General features: G+C 37.6%; 5 protein-coding genes and 1 long non-coding RNA gene across 7 annotated transcripts; 3 read left to right on the top strand and 3 right to left on the bottom strand.

Moving 5' to 3' along the window:
- On the top strand, positions 191-3,566 carry LOC18603595 (importin subunit alpha-2). 2 transcript variants are annotated; one of them, XM_018120177.1, is made up of 11 exons: positions 191-605; positions 699-795; positions 889-980; positions 1,065-1,196; positions 1,320-1,505; positions 1,599-1,762; positions 1,841-1,919; positions 2,026-2,154; positions 2,284-2,411; positions 2,543-2,923; positions 3,039-3,566. In XM_018120177.1, exons 1-10 carry the CDS (start codon positions 396-398, stop codon positions 2,919-2,921), a joined length of 1,596 nt encoding a protein of 531 aa, XP_017975666.1. In that variant the 5' UTR covers positions 191-395; the 3' UTR covers positions 2,922-2,923; positions 3,039-3,566. The 2 variants fall into 2 exon arrangements, with proteins under 2 accessions (XP_017975666.1, XP_017975665.1); XM_018120176.1 differs by having other exon boundaries at positions 1,838-1,919.
- On the top strand, positions 5,514-6,948 carry LOC18603591 (GATA transcription factor 15). The gene is made up of 3 exons (XM_018118668.1): positions 5,514-6,049; positions 6,146-6,301; positions 6,404-6,948. Exons 1-3 carry the CDS (start codon positions 6,029-6,031, stop codon positions 6,668-6,670), a joined length of 444 nt encoding a protein of 147 aa, XP_017974157.1. The 5' UTR covers positions 5,514-6,028; the 3' UTR covers positions 6,671-6,948.
- LOC108661509 lies at positions 7,300-8,242 on the bottom strand. The gene is made up of 2 exons (XR_001927318.1): positions 7,913-8,242; positions 7,300-7,782 (listed from the first exon to the last, which is right to left on the bottom strand). It is a non-coding gene; the product is annotated as an uncharacterized LOC108661509 (long non-coding RNA).
- LOC18603592 (arp2/3 complex-activating protein rickA) lies at positions 10,342-11,558 on the bottom strand. The gene has a single exon (XM_007035656.2). It carries the CDS (start codon positions 11,296-11,298, stop codon positions 10,732-10,734), a length of 567 nt encoding a protein of 188 aa, XP_007035718.1. The 5' UTR covers positions 11,299-11,558; the 3' UTR covers positions 10,342-10,731.
- LOC18603589 (COBRA-like protein 7) lies at positions 16,287-19,812 on the top strand. The gene is made up of 2 exons (XM_007035653.2): positions 16,287-17,240; positions 17,979-19,812. The coding sequence occupies exons 1-2, from the start codon at positions 16,700-16,702 to the stop codon at positions 19,394-19,396; spliced, it is 1,959 nt and encodes a 652-aa protein (XP_007035715.2). The 5' UTR covers positions 16,287-16,699; the 3' UTR covers positions 19,397-19,812.
- Positions 20,284-24,778, bottom strand: LOC18603588 (two-component response regulator ARR2). Its single transcript, XM_007035651.2, has 6 exons — positions 24,276-24,778; positions 23,569-23,721; positions 23,079-23,459; positions 22,427-22,503; positions 21,125-22,312; positions 20,284-21,022 (listed from the first exon to the last, which is right to left on the bottom strand). The coding sequence occupies exons 1-6, from the start codon at positions 24,448-24,450 to the stop codon at positions 20,951-20,953; spliced, it is 2,046 nt and encodes a 681-aa protein (XP_007035713.2). The 5' UTR covers positions 24,451-24,778; the 3' UTR covers positions 20,284-20,950.

Genomic DNA, 26,607 nt, shown 5'->3' with positions numbered 1-26,607 from the left:
TCAATTAATTCGATTTATTTTTTAATTTTGATCTTAGTCAATTAAAAATAATAATTTATTCAATTATTTGGTGCCTAAAATTTACAACCGATTAGATGGATAAATTGATCATTAAAAATATATTTTAAAATATTATATATATATATATATATTTATTGTTACAATAAAATTAGAAGGACATTTTTTTTTTTTTGCCCACTTGTCTCTCTTAACGCTCGAGCCCTCGCTAATTCTCATTTCCCTCTCTTCGGCTTTTTTGCTTTTAACTACTCTGCAGGACAATTTCTCAATCCAAAACTGTCTAGGGTTTTTCCTTCTCTCGATCCTTCGTAAAACTCTCGATTTTCTTCGAGCATTGTCCTTCCTCTAGGGTTTCCTGAAGAACAGCAACCGCCATGTCGTTGAGACCGAGCACCAGAACCGAGGTCCGCCGTAACAGGTACAAGGTGGCGGTAGACGCGGAGGAAGGGCGCCGTAGAAGAGAAGACAACATGGTGGAGATCCGGAAAAGCAAGCGCGAAGAGAGTTTACAGAAGAAGCGCCGCGAAGGCCTCCAAGCTCAGCAGTTCGCTGCTTCTATGCAGTCCTCTAACGCCGAAAAGAAAGTAAAACACTACCGCCTGATAAAAAAATTCTCAAATTCGTCCCTTTTGATTTTTTCTTTCGAAGTTTAAGTGATTTAGGGTTTGTTATTGTAGTTGGAGAGTCTTCCGTCGCTGGTTGCCGGCGTTTGGTCTGACAACGGCACAGCCCAGCTGGAGGGGACTACTCAGTTCCGAAAATTGCTTTCAATTGGTATTATTTATGCATTTCGCTTTATTTACTTATTCATTTTTAAGTGTTATTTTAATATTTCTACATAAAATCTCTTTATCATTTCTTTAACAGAGCGGAGTCCCCCAATTGAGGAAGTGATACAATCCGGTGTCGTTCCACGCTTTGTCGAGTTTCTCACGAGGGAAGATTTTCCACAGCTTCAGGTAAATGTTTTTTATTGCTGATAAGTATTTTCTGTACTTCATTTATATGCTGAATTGATACTAATATACTTGGGAAATCTATAGTTTGAGGCAGCTTGGGCACTTACAAATATTGCCTCTGGAACCTCGGAGAATACAAAGGTAGTTATTGATCACGGGGCTGTTCCGATTTTTGTAAAGCTTCTTGGTTCCTCAAGTGATGATGTTCGCGAGCAGGTATATCTCAAAATTTTTATCCTTTAAATTAAGTTTGAGACTTGCAATTCTAGGATAGTTGTTGTTTTAACTAGTGAAGAGAATATAGAACTTTTTAGTGAGTATTTGTTTGTTAACTTTTAGGCCGTGTGGGCATTGGGGAATGTTGCTGGTGATTCTCCCAGGTGTCGTGATCTTGTTCTCAGTCATGGAGCTTTGATGCCGCTTTTAGCACAATTGAATGAACATGCTAAGCTGTCAATGCTGAGAAATGCCACTTGGACATTATCAAATTTCTGCAGGGGCAAGCCACAGCCTCCTTTTGATCAGGTTTTCATCTTGTATGTGCATTGTTTTTCTTATACCCCTTCCTTTCTTTTATGACTTTAATTGAGCTTTAAATGTTGGGAATCCGTTGGCTAGGTGAGGCCAGCTCTTCCTGCGCTTGAACGTCTTGTTCATTCAAATGATGAAGAAGTTCTGACTGATACCTGTTGGGCTCTCTCATATCTGTCTGATGGTACAAATGACAAAATTCAAGCTGTGATTGAGGTGGGAGTTTGCCCACGACTCGTTGAGCTCTTGCTGTGAGTACAACACTTAAAAACATCTTGGCCTTTTTCACTTTTATGTGAACCTGATAGTTTATACATGTGTTGTAGCAGTAATCCGTCTCCTTCAGTGCTGATCCCTGCTCTCCGTACAGTTGGAAATATTGTGACAGGAGATGATTTACAGACTCAGGTATTATTTAGGATTCTGCCTCATTCTTAATTTTTAGTTCTTCTGCATCTGTTTATTATTATTATTATTATTTCATTTGTCATGATTTTCTGGCCTTCTATTTCAGTGTATTATTGACCATGGTGCATTAGCATGCCTTCTGAGCCTGTTGACCCATAATCATAAAAAGAGCATAAAAAAAGAAGCTTGCTGGACTATCTCAAACATTACAGCTGGAAACAAGGAACAGATTCAGGTGAGTAAATCATGGCAAATTTCACTTCAAGCAATTTTCAACATTTTCTGATCTTACTGATCCACTGGCCCTTTTGCTTTTGGAAGTTTTTAATTAAGCTATGGTTATTATATTTTAAAATTGTTGTAGGCTGTGATCAATGCTGGGATAATTGAGCCCCTGGTCAACCTACTTCAAAATGCTGAATTTGATATAAAGAAAGAAGCAGCATGGGCAATTTCAAATGCTACTTCTGGTGGCGCTCATCAGCAAATCAAGTATGTTATGTACTTGGTAGTATGTTATGTACTTGGTACCTTTGTCCCGTTGAACTTCATTCTGTTGTTGTTTCCTTAGTTCCCTTGTCATATAACTGATCACAAAATCATTCTCCTTTTGTGGATTATAGGTATCTGATTAGTCAGGAATGCATAAAACCTTTGTGTGATCTCCTTACATGCCCTGATCCAAGAATTATAACCGTCTGTCTAGAAGGGTTGGAAAATATTTTGAAGGTTGGTGAAGCTGAGAAGGTTGCAGGTGTTGGAGACTTTAACTTTTGCGCCCGAATGATAGAAGATGCTGAGGGATTAGAGAAGATTGAAAATCTACAGAGTCACGATAATAATGAGATCTATGAGAAGGCAGTCAAGATTCTTGAGACTTACTGGTTGGAGGAGGAGGAGGAGGAGGAGGAGACACTACCTCCTGGTGATGGTACTCAGCAAAGTTTCCAGTTTGGAGCAAATGGGCTTCAGGTCCCATCTGGTGGATTTAACTTCAGCTGAAGGTTTGTAAAATGTTTACTTAAATATACTTTCTTTTGCTGGATTTGAACCCCAAACTTGGAGTGATCGGTTATCTGATGAAGTTAGCTCTACTGATCTAGTTTACTGAAATTGCAGGGCTTTATAGCTGGTTGGATAGAACAGGCAGTTTGCTGGGGTTATGATTGATACTTGGGGTCAAAGTTTGGTCAGGTTTGGTCAGGGCACATTGACGTGTCTAGTTATATAGTCTGTCCAGTGTCCACTGTGGTCAAGGAGGTACTCAGTTAGGTCTATCAATACTGCGTTTCTAAACATAGAGGGGGTGAGTACCGTTGTGACCAGACAAGTTGTCTGCAATATATTTCGCTTGTCTTGTACCAAGAAATTACATGTCAAATGGTACAATGCAACTGCCATGGGAGGTGTCCCTTTGGGTTTTGTTATGGTATAAACGGGGCAGTTTCACTTGAATGGGAATGATGCTGGTAGGGGTAACCGAGCTGAGGTAGTCACCTTGTGTTTGTTTCGAGTCATGATTTTTTTCTTTTCAGTTTTTTGATGGTCAGTATTGCTGTGTAATGATGTGAATAGTGTTGGTTATTGAGTATCGATAAACCTCATTCTATGGTCTACTGCGAGAAGAAAAGAAAGAAATTACCAGTATATCTTTGCATATGTGTGTGTATTTGTCATCTAAGGATCATTATGCTTCTTGTTCCATAGAATTCATCTCTGCTTCTGTTTTTGGAAGGGCAAAACTTACTTTTGGGAATGGGCCAGCGGATCTGGGGACCTTATAGCTTGAGTAGAATGGGCAATCTCTGTTGGGAGATCAATTAGGAATCTAGTCTTCAAAGGAATTTGACCTTTTGAATTTGCCCTTTGCTTTTAAGCTTTTAGATAATAACAAAGAAAAACCTTTTACCCCCGGCAAAATTGAGCTTCAGTTCTCAAACCTGTGCAACACTTACCTGGTGAAGCTACTACGAGAAGGAAAAATGAAGGAAAGAATCATGACAGAATCCGAGAGAAAAAGAAAAGCCCTGTATCCCCCATTGATTATTTTACCGTCATTGGAGAAAGAGCAATCGTCGTTCTTACCTCCCTTTGTCCCCTCCTCCTTCGGTTTCACTCTTTACCACCTTTCTATTATCATTGTGTCGTACCTTTTCTACTGTCTGGGTATTGACTACAGCTTAGAAAAAGGGTTCAAGGACCTTTCATTTTCTCTTGACTGTCACAACAATTATCTGGCACATCTTTTTGTCCCTTAAGTGCATCTCTTTGGATCTGATTTTTATCCCCTGATGACGATGGTGGTGGTGGTGGTGATGCACACTCTTCATCCCTCTCTTCCCACACCCCAGAGAGATAGGAACATCAGCTCTTCTTCCCTTGCCTTGTCCTTCCTGATCTGTCTTCAGAATTTTCCATACAAGTTAATATTAATTGAAGTCAAAAGCTTGATTGAAACAAGCTAATGAGGTGATTAACCCAATGGGCTTTTGCTACGTCCAAAAAGATGTTTCCATTCTTATGTTTTTCCAAGCTAAGTTATGTAGGATTGACACCTTTTTTTTTTGACTTTTTTGGTGGTGAATTGAAGGGTGTGAATGAGTAACTTTTCGGCTGAAAATGTGTTTTATATGTATATTGTTTCTCTCCTATCCTAAGGGAAGAATGGGAAAAGGATGATAAAGGGGAGATCTTCTGCTATATGATTAGGTGAATGACATCAGGGTCCCATTACTCTTTTGACTTCCACAACAGCTAAGTCAATATATCCTTTTAACATCCCGTACCAATTTATGTACCTTGTTTCATATTAACCCCAACAACACCATGAACAACATTTAAATCTCCTGCCCCAATTTTTCCGTCCTCCTATTTCCATTTAATTTGGATTACACCATAAAAAAAAAAAAGTCTTCTTAAAATCCCATTTCAATCACATGAAATTAAAAAAAATAGATTTAAATTGTAGTAATCATGGACTTCGTTTTTATGAGTTACTATAATGATTTTGATCGTAAAAACGAAAGTCAACAAATTGCTAAACATGTTATTCGATTCAAAACTGTTTCAATTATTGTGAATTAAGAAATGAAATCGATTCAGGTTTTGATAATCACCTACTTTATTTTTCACGAGCTGCTATGTTAATCTTGATAGTGAAAGCGACACAGGACAAATTCTTAATGCAGAGTCAATCAAGCTAACAAGTGAGTATAGGATGATTAAAAGAGGTACCATTGAGGATGACTAATGATTGAATCAATTAATCAAATGGTGAGCATGGAAAGGCAAAATGTGGGTGCAGCATCTTTTGTCATATGATGACACTATCAAATCCAAAGATTTTCTGGGAAAACAAACAGTGAACAAAATCAAAATTTTTGGAGCCAAACCAAACGAAAAAAACCAACTCAATGGCGCCCTTTTTGGTTCATTTCAGGAGCCCTCTTTCCTCCTTTTGGCCTTTTGGGGGATTTTGGCGGGTGGCAACATGGGATAAAAACTGTACCAACGAGTGGCATTTAAGTCATTTCATAGCCACAGAGCTAGGGTTCCGCCTCCCATTTATAAATAGATTTTTAGATCTGCCTGCGTGCGGTGTTTTGTGTCGGTTTGATTCCTCTGTTTTCTCTCTCTCTCTCTCTCTCACTTTGTCTATTTCTCTCTAAATCTCTACTCCACAGACAGGGAGTGTGATTCACAGTCTCCCTCACTTTCCCTCTCTTTCCCTTTGCATGTTGGTTTCCTTTCTCGGTTGACCCCAAAAAACAGAGCCCCTTCAAAACCCAAACTTTCATTTCATTTTCTTCTTCTCCATTGCTCTGATCTCCTCTTTTCTCTCTGTTTCTGTCTCTCTCTCGTTCCATCCGTTTCTTCCTACTGCTTTTGTCTTTGTTGTTTTGCATCATTCTCCATCTTGGTTTGGCTTATTTTGATCTCTCCTTTACTCACAACGTCACTTGATCTCTTTCCTTTGTACACCCTGTTTCCCCTATTTTCTTTTTTTTTTTCTCTTATCCAAGCTAGCCTTTTGTTTTTCACCACCCATTTGAACTTCTAGTTCTTTTACGACTTGGGTTGGTTTCAGATCTTCAAAATATCTAGTAAAAATGCTGGATCCAAGTGAAAAAGTGAGTGATCATTGCTTTTGAAATAGTTCTTGATTTGATCCTAAGCCTAGCCTCCCAGTTTTTGTAACTGATGTTCTCTTTGTTCCTTCTTTGCAGGGATCAGAATCTGAAGATCGAAGTAAGAAATGTCCAGAAGGGGTTTCAGTAAAGGAAACCCAGAATCAAAGCTTTAGCAATGAAACCAAGAAAACTTGTGCTGATTGTGGTACCTCTAAAACCCCTCTTTGGAGAGGTGGCCCAGCTGGCCCCAAGGTATTATTTTTTTCCCCCTTTTTTTGAACTCTTTTTTATCCTTGTTCTTGTTTGGATTTGATCTGATTTTGTTTTGTTGTTTTATCGCTTTTCTGTTTGCAGTCTCTCTGTAATGCATGTGGGATCAGAAGCAGGAAAAAGAGAAGGGCAATCTTGGGATTAAACAAAGGAGAAGACAAAAAATCCAAGAGAGGAAGCAACAGTAGTTCAAAAAATTTAGGAGATAATTTGAAGCAGCGATTGTTATCTTTAGGAAGAGAAGTTTTGATGCAAAGATCAACGGTTGAGAAGCAAAGGAAAAAGTTGGGAGAAGAAGAACAAGCTGCCGTACTTTTAATGGCTCTCTCCTGTGGTTCTGTTTATGCTTAATCATTTTTTTTGGCTAAAAATATATTTAGAGCAAGAATAATAGGATCTTTAATGGGTATCTAACCATTTTCAAGTGTAATCTTTGGTGATTTGTCCTTAGTTTCTTTTCTTGTTAATTTGTAGTAGTGTTCTTTGTAGTGTTTAACTAACTATATTGTGGGAGTTGGAAGAGAAGAATTTGAGGAAGCAAAGTGTAAGAAGATGAAGATTGCATTCTATTTGTCCTGACATAGTAGTAATTGATGTTTGTGGGGTTTGATTTCTCTCAATTTTGTGTTGATTTTTTGTTATATTCTGTACCAAATTTCTATGGTTTTGTGGATTGTGTGGTTTATATAACTTGGCCAAAAGGACAAAGGAAAAATTCCCAGGAGAAAGAAAAAAAAGTGTGTAGAGATAGGATAAGGATGGAAAAAGAAAAAGGAAAACGAAATTTCAAGGAAGTCCCATAATTTTCCTAGGCGCCAAACAGCAGAAAGCATAAGCTACTTTTGGTGGAATTCAAATCTTTTCATCTTGGGCTGAACCAAACCTGCCATCTGAACTTTAATGTTACTTCTGAAAGAAAAAATAAAGGACAAAAATGTGGATACCCGTAATAAATAAATCTGAGCAAGGAAAAAATGAAGTTGAATGTGGATGGAGTCAACCAGCAGACGTTCTTCACTCAGTTTCAATCTTTGATGTTGAAATGAGGAAGGTAACTTCAAATTCAAGGAAAAAAATTTATTTTTCTCTCTCCTACTCATGCCATACAAAAGTTTTGAGTGTTTGATTGCAGAACTGGTAAGAAAAACAAAGATGAAAGATTCATCATTAACTGCTATATCCTGAATCTTAAACCATTCAAATACAAATGGAATCATCTTTGTTTTTGGTTGGAAGTTTGTTTATGATCATTTTCCCACATCAAGGACTCCCCTTCAATGGCGAAATCACAAAGCACATGCCCGACATAAAATCCACGACTTTGACAATCTTTAAGGACACACAGATTCTGCCATGCAAAAGCATGTCCTTCTGGTCAGATTTCTCAAGCTGCAGCCGCCTGCAGAGGCTCAGGTTCCTTGGTTTCTTGGTCTTGGGGCCAGATTTTAGCCATGGTGAACACTCTGGGATTGAGTTAAAAGAGCAAATTATTTTCAAAAATTGGAGATAATCATGAGCTAAAATCTGAAAAAAAAAAAACAGTTTTGGGTAGATTAATCATGATTAAAGACTCATCAGATCTCTTCCTGCAACCTTTGCCCCTTGAAAAGTTCAAGTACTGCATCTGTCTCTACCTGAACGCTGTAATCATTTTGTAAAAAAGTTTATATCTAGGCCACCCTAGTTGCCAGAATTTGCCGGGGCCTTTTGGCTCTAGGCCCTCCCTCCCTAGTCATGGCTACAAGTTGCAGTAGGAGAATGAAGATCAGCTATCAATGGCAGAAACAATTTTATGGTTCGGCACCATTTCACCAGGTAGCATCGATGTTGTAGCAAAACCGGCATAAGCCATGAAATCCTGATGCCCCAATCCCATCTTCAATTCTTTTACAAGGCTAGAAACAACATCGATAAATCCACCAGGAAGAGACTAACTACTGCCATGTATCAGTCTATCTACCATTACGGCCTTTTGGTCCAAGATTTTTGCCAGAAACCTGACAGCCGAAGCCCATGACATACCTCAAGACAGCATGCTTCACTTTAAATTGGCCTTGACCACAGGGACTAGAAATGGAAATCCTAGCCCAGCCAAGTCTTAGGCTACAAGATTCAGATTTCAGACCTCGTGAAAATTGGGCAATGAACTCGTTTTAGCCCAATAATCCTTCTCATTATGGACCTTAGCAGCCTACATAAAGTTTTCTAGGCTGCGAGGGGCACAGGATATGGAGGTACTTCTTGTCGTGTAATCAATTGTTTGAACCAAAGAAAGAGAAAAACTTCATGCAAAACGTGCTAAGAAAGTTGAAACAAAAAAGAAAAACCTTTTTCATGCTTTACAAGCATAGGATGATCTTACGTATCAATCACTGAATCAAATATTTGAATGTATCGTTTATGAACTTTTAAACTCTGCTTTGAACTCGAGCTCTACCAAATCATTTAACTTTTCAAGTTCGAATGGGTGAATCATAAGAATTTGAAGCTCAAACTGGTAACAAAGAGCGGCTTGAACTCTTAAGCACTTTTCCCATTTGGCTATAACCTTTACCATACTAAGTAATTATATTATAACCATTCGCAACTTGATCTGCCATCAAAGCTAGCATGAGGAGAGTGTGTGGATCTTTTTACATAGAAAGATACTAACCTTGCCTGACCTGCATAAAAAAAAAAAAAAAAACCTTAGCCTGAGCTGCATGCAGCCCAATAAATTGTATTTCTTGTTAATCATATTAAACAGTACTTATGGAAAACTTTACATAGTGTCCTCAAAATCTTCTGTAGAAGTAAACAGAGGAACCAAATTCTGTTCACTTCTCCTTAGGATACTTAGCCTACTCTGGCTGGATCCCACTATTCATCACCCTACGTGCCATCCAGCTAGTTCTCCCTGCACTTCTCACTATCATTCCCATGAAGAAAAGATGTTGGCTGATTGTCCCCACACCTTTGCCCAACCTGTTCCTCATCCACAGATTAACCTCTCTCCCTCATTTATTTATTTTTTATGTTGCAAGGAAAATGTGGCATTCCTTGAGCCTTCAATTTGGGTAGTTATGGGCTTAGATTAAAGTGGATCTGACTCAGTTCACGCTCCACAAACAATCTGTTCTTTTGTCCTTTTGATCCTTTGATGATTAAATTTTAACTCAAAAATATTAAAAAAAGGAAGCAGAATATATAATAAAGGGGTATCCTGTGAACAAAAAGGACAACCCACTTTTTCTCCACATGGAATTATGAAAAAAGTGGGGGGTAGGCCTTGATAGGAATGCCATAGTGGATGCAAAGAAAAAGTTGAAGCCATGAAAAAGTCCTTACAAAGATGATGACAATGTTGAATTGCCTTCAACCGAACCCTCACATTGTTTTGATAAATAGGGGGGTGTGACCGTGGCCCTCCGAAACTTGGGATCCACGTCCGAAGCAAAACTCTGGTGGTCAATGGCGCAGAATAAAAATGGGTTTACTACCCTTTGAGATAGGTGTGTCAGAACTCAAGATCAGACCTTCTAGACAGACCCTTTATGGCTGGGCTGCTAGGACAGCTTACTGGTCCGAGCCACCTAGTCTAAAGTTCCTTGTGGTAGCACACCAGATTTACCCCAAGTCGAAGGGGTTAGTGGCCAAGGTCAGCAGATTGTAGCCACAGGGTGAAAGAATCATTGGGTTAATTAGATAAGGTTTGACCTGTTTATCACAGTGAAGCTTCTCCCAATTTGAATGGTATTGAGCTTTATTACATTATGTATAAGAAACAAAAGAAAAAACAAAGAAGAGAAGACAATTTTATTAAATGGAAGTAAAAAATGTGAAAACCCGATTGTGTCAACCAGCCCCAAACCCCCCAAAAAACTAACTACCAAGCTTATGGCAACTCTTAAGGTTCAAAGTCTACTCCATTCACCTAAGTTTCAATTTAAAAGGGCTTATTGAATGAAAGTTGCTCTTTAATTTTCAAAAAAAAACATTAAACGAACATAAAAAATCAGTAAAGTAGAGACAAAAAAGGAGAATTATTGTCAAAATTGACTAATTTTCTTATTAGTTTCCAATTAACATTAATATTTTAATGGAACAAAAATAGATGCAAAATTATCAAAAACAAATTACAGACCAGTCTACAGCATGAGAAGAAAATAGAGAGCCAGAGGAAAAAGAAAGATTACTCCCATATCTAGGATTCTCGAAGTCTCATCATCTCATCCCCCTGTTGCTTTCTTTGTCTATGACCCCCTCTTTAGAAAAGAAGTTCAATTTTGTAAGCATCTAGAGCAGCTCCCATCACCACCTTTTTTCTCTTTCTTCCATTTTAGTCTTTGTTGTCCTCTCAAGCTGTAGAAGTTTCCCCAGATCTACTAATCTGCCACATTATTTTCTTCTTTCTTCTTCTTTAGCTTTCAATATCAAAAGAAACAAAGGAGAAGGCCCAGCGTGGCAGCAAAAGTAGAAACCCAGCAAGCTATCAGTTTCCCAGACCCTGAAGGAGGTGGAGGAGTGTGGTAGTAGAAAGGAAAGTAAGGAACGATAGGGTTTGGAGGTGGCGGTGTTGGGTAGTTTCTGTATGTTGGTGGAGGGTAGTACATGCCACCAATAACACCACCCGGCGGCGGTGGATAATAGTAGTTGTTGCCGCCAGATTGAGGTGGCGGTGGAGAGTAGTAGTAGCTTCCACCACCACCACCACCACCAGAGCTGGGTGGAGATGGAGGTGGTGGGCAGTTGTTGTTGTTGGATGTAGCTGGTGGTGGTGGTGGTGAGGGTGAAGGTGGTGGTGGAGATGGAGGTGGAGGTGATGGAACCTGCTGACACGGATTGTCGCATGAGGAACACATTGTGCATTCGATCTGATACTTGGATGTAGCATTCGGGCTGCTGCTTTCTTCTGCACAAACTGCTGCTAAAGGCAGCAGCAGCACTACCACCACCATCACAACAATTGTCTGAAAACTTTCCATCTTGGGAAAGATCATGGGCAACGGATAACAGTTTTACTTCCCTGATTGATCAACTGAATTCCTTGAAATGCAGCACCCAAAACCCCAAAAAGGAAACAAAACCAAACAAAGGGACTACGCCAAGAACAATGTTTCTTTATCAAAATTATGAAGGGGAGAGAGGAAGAGAGAGTGAGAAGAAGGGAAGTGAGAGTGTTAAAAAGAGGTTGGTGTGTCCCTTATCATTGAAGCCAACGAGATGAAGGAAAAGAAAGGGGAAAAGTAGGGTTAAAAAAGAAAATTAAATAAAATAAAATTAGCAAAAAAAGATGAGAGCTTGAAATTCTAAAAGATGACACCGACAACTTTTACTTTTAACTCAGGGCAGCAACGTTCGAACGAAGGGCACCGAGCTCACGCAGCAATGGGAGGAGTTTTACGTCCATCGGGAAAAATAAACAAGGGTAGTTTTGGAAGTTGAGAGGTAAAATACAGTGACGTGTTGAGTGGTAACTGGAGACAGTTGAAAACGGTGAAAGAAATTTCATTGCCTCAAAATGAGGGGCAGTCATAAGTGAGGGGCTTGACTCGTGGAAGGTTGTTCACACGTGGAGAGAAGAGTTGGGATGACGTGGTGGCAGGAGCGTCGACGTGAAGAAGACGCAAGCTTAACGTGGTGGCTTTCGGCCTCTTATTAAACTCTGTCGAGTACTCGGCGAATATGGCCTACTTGCCCTATTTATTATTTATTATTATTATTATCGTTCATGAATATATTGAAGATTTATTTTATTGTAACCTTAAAATTTGACACGTGGGATTAATTAAGAGAAGGTTTTGATCTTTCATCGCCTCATGATTAGCTCTTATCCTTTGCATATCTCTTTTCATTCGATATGTACCGTGTCACATGAACATGTCTAATAAATGTATTTATATACATTATTAAAATCTTAATTTGATTAATTATTTATGTGATTTTGATTTTTTTTCTCTCATAATTAGACTTTTTTTATATATCTCTTTTCATACAGTTATCATTTATTTATAATATAAGTAATTAAGTATATCATATTCGTATTTATATAATTATTAATATCATGATTTGACAACACTAAGTATTATATTTAAATTTATATTTTTATTCATAAAAAAAACAACGGATATATAAATTAAAGCTAACGGAAAAAACCCTTGTTTTATTTTTTTTCATTCTTGAATCAATCAACCCTTTCCATATATATATATCTAAAAAATCCCAACCAATATTGTATAACATTAATGTAATCTTGCTCCTCGGTAGTTGGTACAAATCCTTGAAGGGATAGGGTACAACCAAACAAAACCAACAAAGAACTGTTCGGTCTGGCAACAGAGATAAATGTCGCCCATGCGAAATAAATGAGCCATTGAAAAGGATAAGGAGCTGGCCAAGATCCATGAACTTCCTCAAAATTTGACTTTTACTACACAACCAGCAAAGGGTGAAGTTCATGCCCATAGTGCACCCCAATGGCTACCCCCTTTGGGGAACTTTCCAGGCTGGTTAGCCTTCCCTTGGCAGTGGGTTCCACCCAGGAGGGCTCATGATAATAATTCAAATTCCATTTGTCTTAAATGGGCAATAAGGCTAAAAGAGTGTCGGCCCCTTTTATTTTTCAATCAATTTTTAATCACTCTTGATGGATCAAATGAATGTCAAATCAGCTTAAATCTCTGTTTATATTTATAACTATATATTGTACATATGCTTATACATCAATTGACATTTTTATCAATAATGCAAGTCTGGGATTGATCATATGAAATTGCAGTAAATATTTTTTCGTCTCACTTTTTTTATCCGAGATGCCTCGAAATAAAATTATTTTTTTTTTGTAAAAAAAAAAGAAAAAAGAAAATAACAAACATTTAAAGATGGAAAAAAGAGTATATAAATGAATGTAACAGGATTTTAATAATTTTTTAACGAAATCAGAGTAATAATTATGTTAGCTTTCTGTCAAAGGATTCCGAAGAATCAGAGAGTTCACATTTGAATAAATACAGTATAAGGAAAGATGAAATCATATGAAAATAACTTCAAATTGGGAAAAATTTTATCTCCTCCTAAAAGGTAATTAGAATCTCTTAGACTTTACTCATTTCTTTTCCTTCCTTTTAACTTTTTGGACGTCTAAGGGAGCTTCCACACTTTACCATGGCCAAACCCTTTTGTTCTTTTTCCAAGCATGATTGCTTAGTTGGAACAGCCTATGCATAGATGGATTGCAATCTCCAGAACAAATATGAAAGTGGGGTTATAACCATTAATTAAATAAACCAAATGGTTTTGTTTTGTTGCCTTGTATGGAATCAATTTAGTTTTGAGTTTGATTGATTCCTCATTCAATTAACTGCAATGGCTGATAACAATGTTCTAAGGACCGATAGCAAATTTTTCTTCACCAAGAAGAACAAGATAGGAGGAACAATGTGCACATAAATTGACTGAAAAAGTGTGTTAAGATATATAGGACCTACAAACACAGGGAAGGTCGGTGAATTGTCAAGTCTGAACAAACCGCAATTGCACCACCTAAAATTGACACAGAAGAAAAAGGTTTTGGACTCCACTACCAATTATATCAGTTCATGGATTGGTGACATTGCATGCCAATGCTCACAGACAAATCAACAACGATCCTATTCCTAACCTATAAAACCAGACAAAGTCTTTGTTTGGTTAGCAGTCTGCATATGGGGCTGTGTTCCCGGGTCCCTTTGATGATTCTGATCACTCTATGAAAGAGAATTTTCTAGTGAGCATTTCATTCTCAAACCCCTCCCTCCCACATGCCATGTATGGGTACACCCAGTATTATTATAGCTTTACCAGCTTCAAATCTGGCAAGTTTATGATGCTTTTCATTGAAAAATGAAAATTGATGGTTTTTTGTGGGACTAATGGAATCTGGTGGTGAGCTTTTCTGGTGGCAAACCTTTTGTTGGTTGTTTATAATAAACATCAGAGCTGAGTAAATTTCCAGGCTCATCACTTGCATTTGCATCAATCGCTCAGGTATTTGAAGAGAACTTTGACTGGTTTGTAGAAGTAATGGTGAAGCAAAGAGGAAAATTAACAGATTCTGCTAGACAAAGTAGTCTTTTTCACTCAATTAAAAGGATAGCTTTTGAATTAAAAGCGACCCTCCTTTACTCTGCGTGTATATAGCTTCTGTCCAAGGACCAATAACATAGCAGAATTATTAGTTGAATTTGCTGATAATTGAATTTCATTGTCACATTAAGAGGCTGAGAAGTCGCAAAGGTTGTTTTGAGTGGTATTTCCATGGTCAACCTCTGATTTTCCTTGGAGAAATGCTGTAAACAAAATGAGTGCTTGATGTAACTGGCCTTGTCTTACGAACTAGTAAAGAGGTCCAATTCTAGACACTATTAAGAGAGATCAAATCATGCCGGGTATTTGTTGTACATGCACAAAATTTTACTCTATTATTGAGGGTTGGCTCTCTCCAGATTTTCCCTCACCTCTAAACAAAAAATAGTTAGATTCTACACTTTATTAGTATTTCGTTATTTTAGCAGTGGCACTCAAAATAAGGTGGCTGCAGCCGAAGTTAGCCTCTGCAAGAGCAGATAGGAGTCCACGGAATCCACGTTGGAAGTATAGAATCAGATACACTGAAAATACTTTTTCATAGATGATGAACGGGGGACACAGTTTGAGGGGCACGGTGTCCAAGAAATGAAGTGGCGGCGACACTTGCAGAAGGGAACAAACAAGCTGTAAGGCAATGTTCCTACAAAAAAGCCATTCATTCCGGGTAGTATACGTAGTACCCATGTGCTGACGGGGGCTGAAAGCCTGAAACTATGGGTTCATGCATGCTGCACGTTTTGATTGATCTTATTCGTACAAAAACTTTGCCTTTCATAAAATTTTACTTACTCTTCCCTATATATACCAGGCTGAATCAAAGATTTGTTGATGATATTCTTAGCTTTGTTGGTAATGACTGGTTCCTGGTTTTGGTCATGTTCCACTCTTTCAAACTCCTGAGGAAACAAAGTAGCCAAGGAAACTGGAAAAGACCCATGGAACCTGATATTCTGAAGTTATAGCAAATGCCTGGAGCTCGTAAAGTTTGTTTGTTTTCCAGGATTAACCAATACATCAAAGAAGAAGGATGACAGCCAAATTTATTAAGACCATGAGTGTGAAACCGACCGGGTTTTTGTCTCGACACTTTCTTGCGATGACAGGGACCCCTTCACAGATGCTAAAATGGGCTTGGGTTTTGCTCTTTGGTCATGGATTAGGCAGTTTCTTATAACGAACCACAAGAAATGGATTGAACAAAACAATGAATCCATATCCATTTCACTGTTCAGAGCTTGAAATCCAATACTTTTCCTTCTTGGGCTGACTCCCATCTTCCCAATCCTTTTAAAGAAGAATGGGCATGTGCTGTAGTTACCAGCACAGACGAAGACGTGCCCGCAACAAAAGCCGAAGATTGTGCAAGTTATTGATCTCCCTCATCTCTTGCATGAATTCCTTTCTTTTTTTCTTCTATTTTGACTGTGAATTCCTTGCTGTCTTTGCATGAATTGGTCCCCTTTTGCAAACATCAAACCCTTACTCAGATTATAAGCTTCTTTTCTTTTTCTATGTATGATCTCACTATAAGCATACTTCTTTCTTAATAATGCTTCAAATATAAATCTACAATTTGAAACGAAAACGATAATCATGAATCATAACTATATTCCATTCTTTTCGTTGAGTTTTTATGTATAAAATTTATTCATTGATAATACATTAAATATAAAATTTAAAATTAAATAAATAAATATTTAAAGAAGAGGAAAATAATGATTTATCATCACCAACTTTAATGATAGAAAAAAAGTCACCAACTTTATCCTCCAATAAAATACTAGCAAGTAATATAAAAGAGCCAAGCTGGAGCCCATAGGCAACGGTTCCCAGCCCTCTGTCTTCACACGCAGTAGCGCATTCACACGGCACCCAATGACTTTCTTTCCAAATTCAAAATAGAGGAAAGAGCCAAACTGTGGCAAAGGCGTACCCTTTCCATTATTGCAACAACGGGAGCTTTCTTTCTTCTTTCCTTCCTTCTTTTTCTTACCCATTTTCTCATTCAAAGACCCTCTCTTTGCCCCAGAAATAAGCCCTTTTGTTTCAATATTTAAAGCCAAAATCAGATAGCGTCTGCTTTATAAAATATTTCCTCGGAAAAGATCAAAAGAATCATGCTTTCAACTTCCAGCTTCTACTAGGCTGTCTTGTTTCGACCACGCATCCCTCTTACGCGTTTCCATTTCGCTACAAAAACTTTGGGTTTCTTCCGTTTTTTTGATTTTTTCCTTGGAAAAAGAAGAAAGAAGAAAAAAACCCAGAAATAAAAGTATGGGTTTGAAGTCCTACAATTTGCTGTTGATCTTCAAGCTTTTACTGGTTTTCTTATCTGTTTTGCCTCATTCCATGTCTCAAACTGAGGAAGCCCCATCCCCGGCTGCTAATTCTTGTAACGGGGTGTTCTTGTCTTATACTTACAGTTCGGGAACCAAGTTGAAACCCACTGATCCGACTCACCAGCCGTACAGATTCGAGTCGGTGTTGACGGTGCTGAATAACGGTGACGAGAAGCTTAAATCTTGGAGGGTTTTTGTGGGGTTTAAAAACGATGAGCTTTTGGTTTCGGCGTCGAATGCGGTGTTGGCCGATGGGACGAGTTTGCCTGCGAATGTCGGGAACGGGACCCATTTTGCAGGGTATCCGATGAGTGATCTGAAAACGGCGATTGAGACAGCCGGGGATTTGAGTCAGATGCAAGTTCAGGTTAAGCTTGTTGGGACTCAGTTTGGAGTGGCGGCCCCTGATGTGCCTTTGCCTGAAAATATTGAGCTTGCTAATGATGGGTTCGTTTGTCCTACGGCTTCTTTGCAAGGTAAAAACAACATTTTTTTTATTATTTTATGTTTGGAGGGGGAAAATGGTTTGATTTTGTTATGTCATAGATTACAAAAACGAAATTGACAAATAGAATTTGAGTCCTATTTGGATTTTTGTGGATTTGGTCAAATTTCAATATTTGGGTTGGAACAAAGAAAGATTATCATATGAAAAAGAGTGGAACAATTTAATTGTTAGGCGTTTTCTAGGTGAAATTTATAATTTGGTTGAAGTGAATCATTTGATAAGAATCTAAAGAATTCTCTATGGAAATTCTCAATAGAATGTGTAAGCCTTATATCTAGGGTCACATGTTGGACTGAATCTTTATTACTAGGAAGTGTCTGTTGCTGTTATAAAAACCACCTCTTGGTATAAGATTCTATTACACTGGGTTATCCTCACAATGTTTTGGGCTGTTCAATTACCAATTTGTGATAGAAACTCTCATAAGACTGCATCTCCTTGAAAGGAACTGTTTGATCCTGTGTCAAGCTTTTATGCTTCTAATTAGGCTGATTGTTGTCATCTGATCTTAGTCTTCAGCATCAATTTAGTTGTTCATAATATCCATTACCATGACACTCACTCCACGCGTGTGTGTATGTCTGTTCTAATTGGCAAATGAGAAAAGGAAATAACCTTTTCTTTGTCAAGTTGGTTGTGAATTTTATTTTCAGTAATCTTTTCTCATATTGACAGGCATATGTTTGACTTTTGGTGGTTCTTCCAGGTAAAAATGAGATGCAAGTTTGTTGCACCAAAGACCCAAAATTCAAAACAAATGTTACGGTAGATGAGGAATTCCTGCCCAGGCAAAGTGGTGATCTTACGATAATGTATGATGTGACCAGAACATATGATTCAAGCTATTGGGCACAGGTTACTATCTCAAACGATAACCCCCTTGGGCGTCTTGATAACTGGAAATTGAGCTTTGATTGGATGAGGGATGAGTTCATCTATACCATGAAAGGGGCTTATCCTTATGTCGTTGATTCGTCTGACTGCATATTTGGCCCCCAAGGGACGTACTACAGGGATCTAGATTTTGGTAATGTGTTAAATTGTGAGAGGAGGCCAACAATTATTGACCTTCCTCCAACAAAGGCCAATGATACAACCCTTGGGCTAATCCCTAAATGTTGCCGAAATGGTACAATCTTGCCACCTACAATGGATCCAAGCAAGTCAAGTTCAGTATTCCAGATGCAGGTCTTTAAAATGCCACCAGATCTCAACCGCTCTGAGCTTTCTCCTCCTCAGAATTGGAAGATCAATGGCACATTGAACCCTGATTACAAATGTGGCCCTCCAGTGCGTGTAAGCCCAAGTCAGTTCCCAGACCCAAGTGGCTTGCCAAATACGACTGCAGTTGCCAGTTGGCAAGTGGTTTGCAATATTACACAGCCCAAGGGTGCAAGTCCGAAGTGCTGTGTGTCATTTTCTTCATACTACAATGATTCAGTTGTCCCATGCAGGACTTGTGCATGTGGGTGCAGCAATACGGCCCATCCTTGTAGTACAACTGCTCCAGCTATTCTTCTTCCACCTGAGGCACTTCTCATTCCATTTGAGAACCGGACTGCTATGGCTAAAGCTTGGGCTGATCTTAAACACCTAACAGTACCAAATCCAACGCCATGTGGTGACAATTGTGGGGTCAGCATAAACTGGCATGTGTATACAGACTACTCTCGAGGATGGAGTGCAAGGATCACAATCTTCAACTGGGATGAAACTGCCTTCCCTGATTGGTTTGCTGCGGTACAAATGGATAAAGCAACCCCTGGGTTTCAAAAGATGTATTCATTCAACGGAAGTGCCTTGGAGTTGAATGGTGTTAACAATACTATATTCATGCAAGGTCTTCCTGGATTAAATTATATTGTGGGAGAAACTGATGGAGCCAACCCACAGAAAGATCCTAGGGTGCCTGGAAAACAACAGACGGTGATCTCATTTACCAAGAAAAGTACCCCTGGCATTAATGTGGCTGCTGGTGATGGGTTTCCCTCTAAAGTGTTCTTCAATGGGGAGGAGTGTGCACTTCCTTCAGTATTGCCAACAAACAACAGTAATAGAAAGGGCTCAACTACAGTACTCTCACTCTTCATAGCAGTTCTTGTGTTCATGTTGGTGCAGCAATAGCTGGAATGAGCCACTACTTGGTTTTTGTTGTCCTTTTGCGATTCTGTTTCGCTCATGTTGCATCAATGGCTGCGATGAGAAGGGACCTGGTTTTGCGGCTGATACTGATTTGTTAATTCTTTCAATGGTTTCAACCATGTGTTTTGGCATTACCACAGATGCCCGTACCATGATTCTTATATTGAGGATGCTGTGGAATTTGAAAGTACACAGATTGCGATCAGGCTTATGATGGCAGACAAACATGCTCTTACCATGATTATATAAGAATATTGTTGGATGAATACTATTTAGACAACACTGATTCTTTATTGGATTTTGTGATGATTCCTGGTTTAGTTTTGTATAAATCCTAAGACAGATTGATTATTCCATTGTGCTCAACTTTAACCAATAGCCATCTTTTTTCCTTTTTCTTTTTCGATTTGTCAAGATATGATGTCCAATGCCAAGCCAGGAGAAAATGTCAATTTGAGATCCCATTCCCATTTATCCGTTGAGGATAGTAAAAGAAGAAAATTTCCTACCTGCAGTCACGAAATCATCTGAATTTGAAAGCTCTTGTCATTTATATTGGAGGATTGCATAGTTCTGATATTATATTGGAAGGTTCACTATGGTAAAGTTTGTTGTTTCACCACTTTAACGTTCAAATAAGAATGTAATTATTCAGCGAATTCGATGTCGAATGTAATTGTTGAGAAAAGTGATTGCAGAGTACATCCGAGTTGTTAACTAAGCCATGTCTAGGTTGCAACGTTGCCAAGAACTTCAATCTGCATGGTATCAGAATATTGTATATAATACACAGCAAAAAACCGAATGAAACAGGTCTCATATTACCAATACCTGTTGAAAAGAATCAAGAAAACGAAAAGAACATCAAATGAAAGCAGAAATGAGGATCTCATGAAAATTCAGGGCGAGAAAATAGCCAGAAATGAATACCCAGACTTATGTCTAGAGCAATCAAATGGTATTTACATGACAGTCAATTCCTTGAGAAAGAAACAATAAAAGTAAACAAAAAGGAGATAGGATAGCATCCCCCCTTGAAGAAAGAGATGTGATGAAAAAAAAAAAAAAAAAGAAAGAGCAAACTTCATCTGTTATTAAAGTTAGAAAGTCTCCTACGGTCTGCAGACATCTAGAAACAACGCCTCCACAACTTGGCATGTATCCTGCTTGACACCTTTAAAAGCACCCTAAAATTAGTTGCTTCCTGCCAGATTTTGCTACCAAAAACAATCAAAATTTTGCATGAATGCCTTTGCATATCATGCAGATGTATCTTACATGCTTCAGAATTATCTTCCAATGGTAACTGATCCATCCTGATTATCAGTTCATCTGGTCCTGTTATGTTCAAAAGAAACCAGCACAACATGACATTCACAGAGGAAGATGCTGTTCTTGAAACTAAGCAAACATAGTTCCTTGAAGAAAGAGAAACTTGAGGTCCCACTGACTGATTGCGAAAGAGATATGTCTGTTACAGTGAGTATGTACATCTGAAACTGCAATCATGAAGAGAACTGGAGCATGGAAGATCCCCTACACTGGAATATTATCCATGGAATACCCATCAAAATCAAACTCATTTTCAGCTGGTGCAATACCGTCTTGCTGCCAGAAAATGGAACTTTAGTGTAAGTAAATCTGCCCAATGATTCATGAAAGTGAGTAGTGTCTTAAACAGACATTATAAGGATAAAAAGAAAAAATAACCTGTTTTAGAAGAGCACTCATGAGATCCTCTTGTCCAAAGTGATCAGGGAATAGATTGGCAGGGCCAGCATCGGCAACTCTCTCAGACTTGATCCTTATTGTATTGTCAACAAGAAGATTGTTGAGATGATGATTAACATTTTGTGCATTCCCCTGCTCTGTACAATCTCCTGCAGAGAACATTGCCTTGCTTACAACAGCAGCGCTCCTGTTCTGTCCGTTCATTTGGCCAGAAGAAAATCCTTGTTGAACCAAAATTGATTGTGCAAGATCAAGGTTGCCTTGAAGGGAGTTTGAATGCTGAGAGGCATCAAATGTCATGCCTACATTCTGTAGCTCCCAATTTTGGGGTTTATGTTGATTCAAGTCATTAAATATGTCATAACTTGGCATGAATCCTCCTGATCCTTTTACGTCTGAGTTAATATCTTCCTGAAAGGCCCCTTTGGATGTGAGACTAGATATCCCTGGTGTAGTTCCAAGAGGGAAACTATTACCAGGAAGTTCTGAAGTGTGATTCATAGGGAAATTCAACAGTGAAGAGGTCTGTGAAACTGGATTGTAACCAGGGCCTCTGATATTTTCTGGAATTCCATTTCTTGTAGAGACATTAGCAGCAATTCCATTTGATAAAATAGGCTGTCCCAAGGTTGACGGAAGCCTGGGAGCATGACTACCAGTAGAATCATTGAGTATCTGCCCTCGTGGCTGTGGTTGAGCCATCTGGATTAATAAAGAATTATTTTGGCTACCTTGCACGCCATGGGAAGTGACATGCATATTTATGTTTCCTATTGATTGAGCAGAGTGGTGCAAGCTGGCAAGCTGCTTTGGCTCCATAGTTGTAGGAATTCCATGAAGTAAATTTAATTGTTTGTTATTGTTCATATGTTGTTGCTGCCCTTCTCCAAATCTCAACTTCGGGTTTTCAAAGCTAAAAATGTTTCTTTGATCAACAAGGGGCATAGCTATGCCAGATTTAGCAGTTGACCGACCAAGCCCTGCTGCTTGGAGTGTGGCAAGACTTGGTGCAGGAAGTTGACCAGTTGCAGCAAGAGTTTGAAGATCAAGTCCATTGAGTGGAGACAGTGGCCCAAAAGTTGCTTCTTGGGGGCTCATAAAAGAATTATTCAGATTACTCTGATGCTGCGATACCCCACTCAGCCTTCTAAGATACAAGCGATATTTCTGATCACATGAAAACACAGTGATTATTATCAAAGGACCAAATATACTTCTGAGAATTGTTTATTATATGCAAACGCAGGCTAAGTTTGTGTATTTAGTGGATGTGTACCATACCTGAAGGTGACTCGCAACATTTTCTCTGGTAAGACCAGGAACATTCATCAACTCCAAAATTTTCTTTGGAACAGCCTCTGTATAAGAAAATCGAATGGAAAAATCATAAGAGGGGAATGACAGCAGCAGGTACCAAATGTAAATGAGTTAAGTTAATAAAAGAAGGAGAAACATCAAAAATCAACAGGCAAGTAGTCGTAGTTGAAGTTAATTTAAAGCATATTTCAACAGCAATTGAACTGAAAGAAAGAATATTGATATCTAATTCTTTTGACAATTGCAATATAATTCAATTAAAAAAGGCATGAGCTTATACAAACAACAAATTATATAATAACAGAGAACTTTAATAGTTTAAGATGCCACTTAGATCTAATACATGCTAACCATGGAAACACACTTCCACTCAGATCCATGAGTACCAGAAACCTCAAATATAAAAGATTAAAGTAACAATACTTCTGCCTATGCTTATATCCCTTCTTCATAGGTACAAGGAGTTTCACCAGTATTCAAAAAATAAGCGTACTATCAATACAAGGTTTCAACATTTTTAGTCATTGCTGGTAATGATAAGCAGCTCTATTGAAAGGATATAACATTCAGCAAATAAACATCAGCAAATTGAAAGATATGGGTGAAAGATTCGTACTGTCAATGCCTAGTTGATTAACTGCTGCAACAAACTGTTGATGGAGCTCAACAGACCAGACAACCCTCGGCTTCTTCAATGTGGATGTATCATCCCTCTCCTCAGCTTCATCATCATCATCCTTCCGCTTTTTTGAGCTTTTCCAATTCCCTTCATTAGCTGAGGATGAGTAATCTGCCTCTTCAGATTGTTTGGGCTGCCGATCTCCTTCTTCTACACTTCCTGATTGCTCAAAGTCCTTCCACTCATTCTTCCTCTTCCGAACCACATGCTGCCATATGTTCTTCAGCGCCTCGATACGAACTGGTTTAATAAGATAATCACAGGCACCATGTGTAACACCCTTCATAACTACATGTTTCCCATCATCTGCTGACATCACTGCAAAAGTACGAAGTCGACTATGAGGCCAAGAAGTACTCCCAACTGCATGAAATTGTCAATTCATTGTGATTAAATCCATGTCAAATGTTTATGATAGAGTGCTTACTGATAACAGGGAGGTCCATCTCTAAACCAATATGCTCAAGAAGTTTGAATCCATCCATATCCGGCATGTGGACATCACTGATAACAATATCAAACCCATTTTTGTTCTCTCGTAGCAAAGACAATGCAGTCTCTGCTCGATTGCATTTGGTAACTGACAAAAGAAAAGAAAAGAGAAGAACAACATCACAAATCAACCAATCATCCATCAAATTACAAGAGTATCAACCTCTTAGCTCCAAACAAAACGCATCCCCAAGAAAAAAAGAACCTCCCTATTTTACATATGCACAAATCCAAACAAATCAAGCCCCAAAATGACCTTTAAGGCTAATGGAATACTTCAAGGAATTTGTAGAAAAAACGCTATCTCAAACCAAGTTACAAAACCTTACATAACCCATACCTGGAACAAAATTATAGTTCAGAAGCATTACAAAAATGCCATACTGTTCCCAAATCTAACAAACAAAGATCACTTGTTTTTGTTTTTCCACTATGGACCCACAAAAGAAAAAATCCACACAAGCAAGAAAAAAAAATTAAAACCCAAGAAATGATCATTGACAATTCATATAGTAGATACTCAAAACAAAAACAAAAGCCATGACATGAAAACAGAAAAACAGTAATAAAAAAACCAAGAATTAGAAGACAACCCAAGAAAGAAATATGACCAAAAAGGAAGAAAACTTCTGTTTATAATACCTTCATAAAGGCAAGTTCTTAGCATCTTTTCCAAGATCATGAGACAAGTTGGATCATCATCAACAACAAGCACACGCAAACCTGCAGGAAACTGATCAGGAACTACATCTCCTGCTTTCCAAGCAGCACTTGAGCTAGCAGCTGACATGGATCCTTTTCCGCTACTCGAATTCATCTCTCAAGAACAAAACTGATCCAAAACCAAGAAAACCCCACAAAGGAAAAAAAGGGTATGTAAAAATTTTGCATAAAGATGCTGCCTTCACATGCTTGAACTTGAACGAGGCATCCCAAAAAAGATTGATACTTGATACCCCCACCCCAGTTGAAATTTCAAAGCACCCACAGTTTAAGATAAGCTAAAAATTTGAAGGGAAGGAGAGAGAGATTTTTTCGGGATTATTTAGAAAGAGAAAATAAAATTTATATAAACTCTTGGTGAGATTGAAGGTTGAAGGCATTTGCTTGTCTCAGCTTCAAGCTCAAAATCTCTGTTTTCTGGATTATTTTTTTAGCATTATTAATATTATTTTATTTATTAAATAATTATGGGAAATTTTTTATTTTTTATTTTTTTTAATATTCAAAAGTGGGTCAGTCCTAGAAGAGTGGATCCAGCTCACACATGAAGTTAACTAACTCCACACATCCAAATCTACTCCAACACAAGTCCAACGTTAAACCTTGTTCCCCCATTTTTTCACTGTTTTTACTTCTTTTTTCTTTATTTCTTTCTTTCTTTCTTTTTTTTTTTTACTTTTTTACCTTCTCAGTTTAACTGAAAGTAAAAAAAATCTGCCCTACCATACTCCTCTGCTTTACCAAGTCAAATTCTCATCCAAATATTTTCTCAAAAAAGTTTAAATTTTCTTCTACTAACCGACTTTGATTAATTTCTTTTTCTTAGAAAAAAAATCTCAAATCTTTAATGCTCTCTCATTTAATTCTAATTTCGAATTTAAAATCCATTTTTGATAGATTGGTAAGTCAAATCATATAAAACCCCTAAATTTCTTCTACTAATCAATTTTGTTGCAACTCTTTCTTAGAAAAAAATCTCAAAAATTTAATGCTCTATCATTTAATTCTAAATTTGAATTTAAAACACCATTTTTGGTAAATTCATTCGTCAAATGACTTAAAATCGAATTTTTACGTGTTATTTTCACAAATTGATATAAAGAAAACACTCAAAAATATAATTTATTGTTCATGATTACCATTTTAAGCTTAAAACAATTAAACTCAAAAATTATGACTTGAATGGATTTGATTGTGTTCGTAACGCAATTAAGTTTTGAAAAAAGTTCTTGAATAAAAATTTAAAATAACAAAAAATATAATAAACGATAATCAATATCGTGATCGTAGGTATTTTTACAATTATTTTTCGTCGATAATTCAATTTATTTCTCTCGTATTAGTACTTTATGTCGATAATTAAATTTTGTGTTTTTTATTTAAACCTTAATAAAAAAGAAATTAAAAAAAATGACAAATGCAACCTCAAACCCACTTGCAATTGTGGGGGAGGCTGTGGTTTCCACTTTCAAGTTCCAAGAGTGGCCATTACTTATTCACACATATAAATACTCCCCTCCCCCCCAAAAAAATAAAACGGAATCCCCGTAAAAGCCCCAACAAACGGAACAGAAACGGAATCCCGTTGAAGATCTCTATTTTATTTTTAACAGAGAGCTCTTCTTTTTAAGAGTTTCCCGTTCATCTGATGCTAACCCTTCAGCTATTTTACCTCTGTCAAGTTCTATTCCTCCCTGACGAAGCTTTTATTATTATATTTTTTTTTAATTTCCATTTCCCCATTCCCCCCCCTTTGACACGTGTCCTTCCGTAGATAAGGTCTCTTTGGCTTGTATTGGTTTGCAGGGAGGGAGGTTTTTTTGTTTCTTTCTTCTTCTTTTTTTGTCTTTTTACCTTTTTATATCTAAGGTAATTAATTTGTGATTAGGTTAATTAATCAAACTTATTGTTATGACTTGGTCCTCAAATTTACCATAATATTATCCATTTATTTATTTGTTGAAATTAAAATTTAAGGTTGGTTTTATTTACTAATTCTATTTTTTTATTTTAATATAATTTGGTATATAAAAAAATTTAGCACAAAAATTTAATTTTCAAGTATTCTTCAATTTTTCATGTGTTTTTTTTTTTTGTGTAACTTAAAAACTCAAAGTATGGCATGTTAATAAATATGTGTGATTATGTGAAAATTTGACGTGTACCTGACTCAAATAATCAATTGAAAAAATGTGATTTGAAAAAGTGATAATTTCGTAAATATAGTAAAATTGTTTTCTATATGTGTTGT

The sequence above is a fragment of the Theobroma cacao genome, chromosome 4, assembly GCF_000208745.1.
Source record: "Theobroma cacao cultivar B97-61/B2 chromosome 4, Criollo_cocoa_genome_V2, whole genome shotgun sequence".
In the NCBI taxonomy this organism is placed as follows: Eukaryota; Viridiplantae; Streptophyta; class Magnoliopsida; order Malvales; family Malvaceae; genus Theobroma; species Theobroma cacao.
The sequence above is the reverse complement of the archived record's forward strand: the minus strand, read 5'-3'. Positions and strand labels throughout refer to the sequence as shown.

Coding starts and splice junctions, on each gene's coding strand:
- LOC18603595 (XM_018120176.1), top strand. CDS start 396: ATGTCGTTGAGACCGAGCACCAGAACCGAGGTCCGCCGTAACAGGTAC. Junction 606..698: donor CCTCTAACGCCGAAAAGAAA/GTAAAACACTAC, acceptor TTGTTATTGTAG/TTGGAGAGTCTTCCGTCGCT. Junction 796..888: donor CCGAAAATTGCTTTCAATTG/GTATTATTTATG, acceptor TTTCTTTAACAG/AGCGGAGTCCCCCAATTGAG.
- LOC18603591 (XM_018118668.1), top strand. CDS start 6,029: ATGCTGGATCCAAGTGAAAAA. Junction 6,050..6,145: donor TGCTGGATCCAAGTGAAAAA/GTGAGTGATCAT, acceptor CCTTCTTTGCAG/GGATCAGAATCTGAAGATCG. Junction 6,302..6,403: donor GTGGCCCAGCTGGCCCCAAG/GTATTATTTTTT, acceptor TTCTGTTTGCAG/TCTCTCTGTAATGCATGTGG.
- LOC18603592 (XM_007035656.2), bottom strand. CDS start 11,298: ATGATCTTTCCCAAGATGGAAAGTTTTCAGACAATTGTTGTGATGGTG.
- LOC18603589 (XM_007035653.2), top strand. CDS start 16,700: ATGGGTTTGAAGTCCTACAATTTGCTGTTGATCTTCAAGCTTTTACTG. Junction 17,241..17,978: donor TCCTACGGCTTCTTTGCAAG/GTAAAAACAACA, acceptor TGGTTCTTCCAG/GTAAAAATGAGATGCAAGTT.
- LOC18603588 (XM_007035651.2), bottom strand. CDS start 24,450: ATGAATTCGAGTAGCGGAAAAGGATCCATGTCAGCTGCTAGCTCAAGT. Junction 23,722..24,275: donor AAGAACTTGCCTTTATGAAG/GTATTATAAACA, acceptor TTCTTTTGTCAG/TTACCAAATGCAATCGAGCA. Junction 22,313..22,426: donor ATGTTGCGAGTCACCTTCAG/GTATGGTACACA, acceptor TCATGTGATCAG/AAATATCGCTTGTATCTTAG.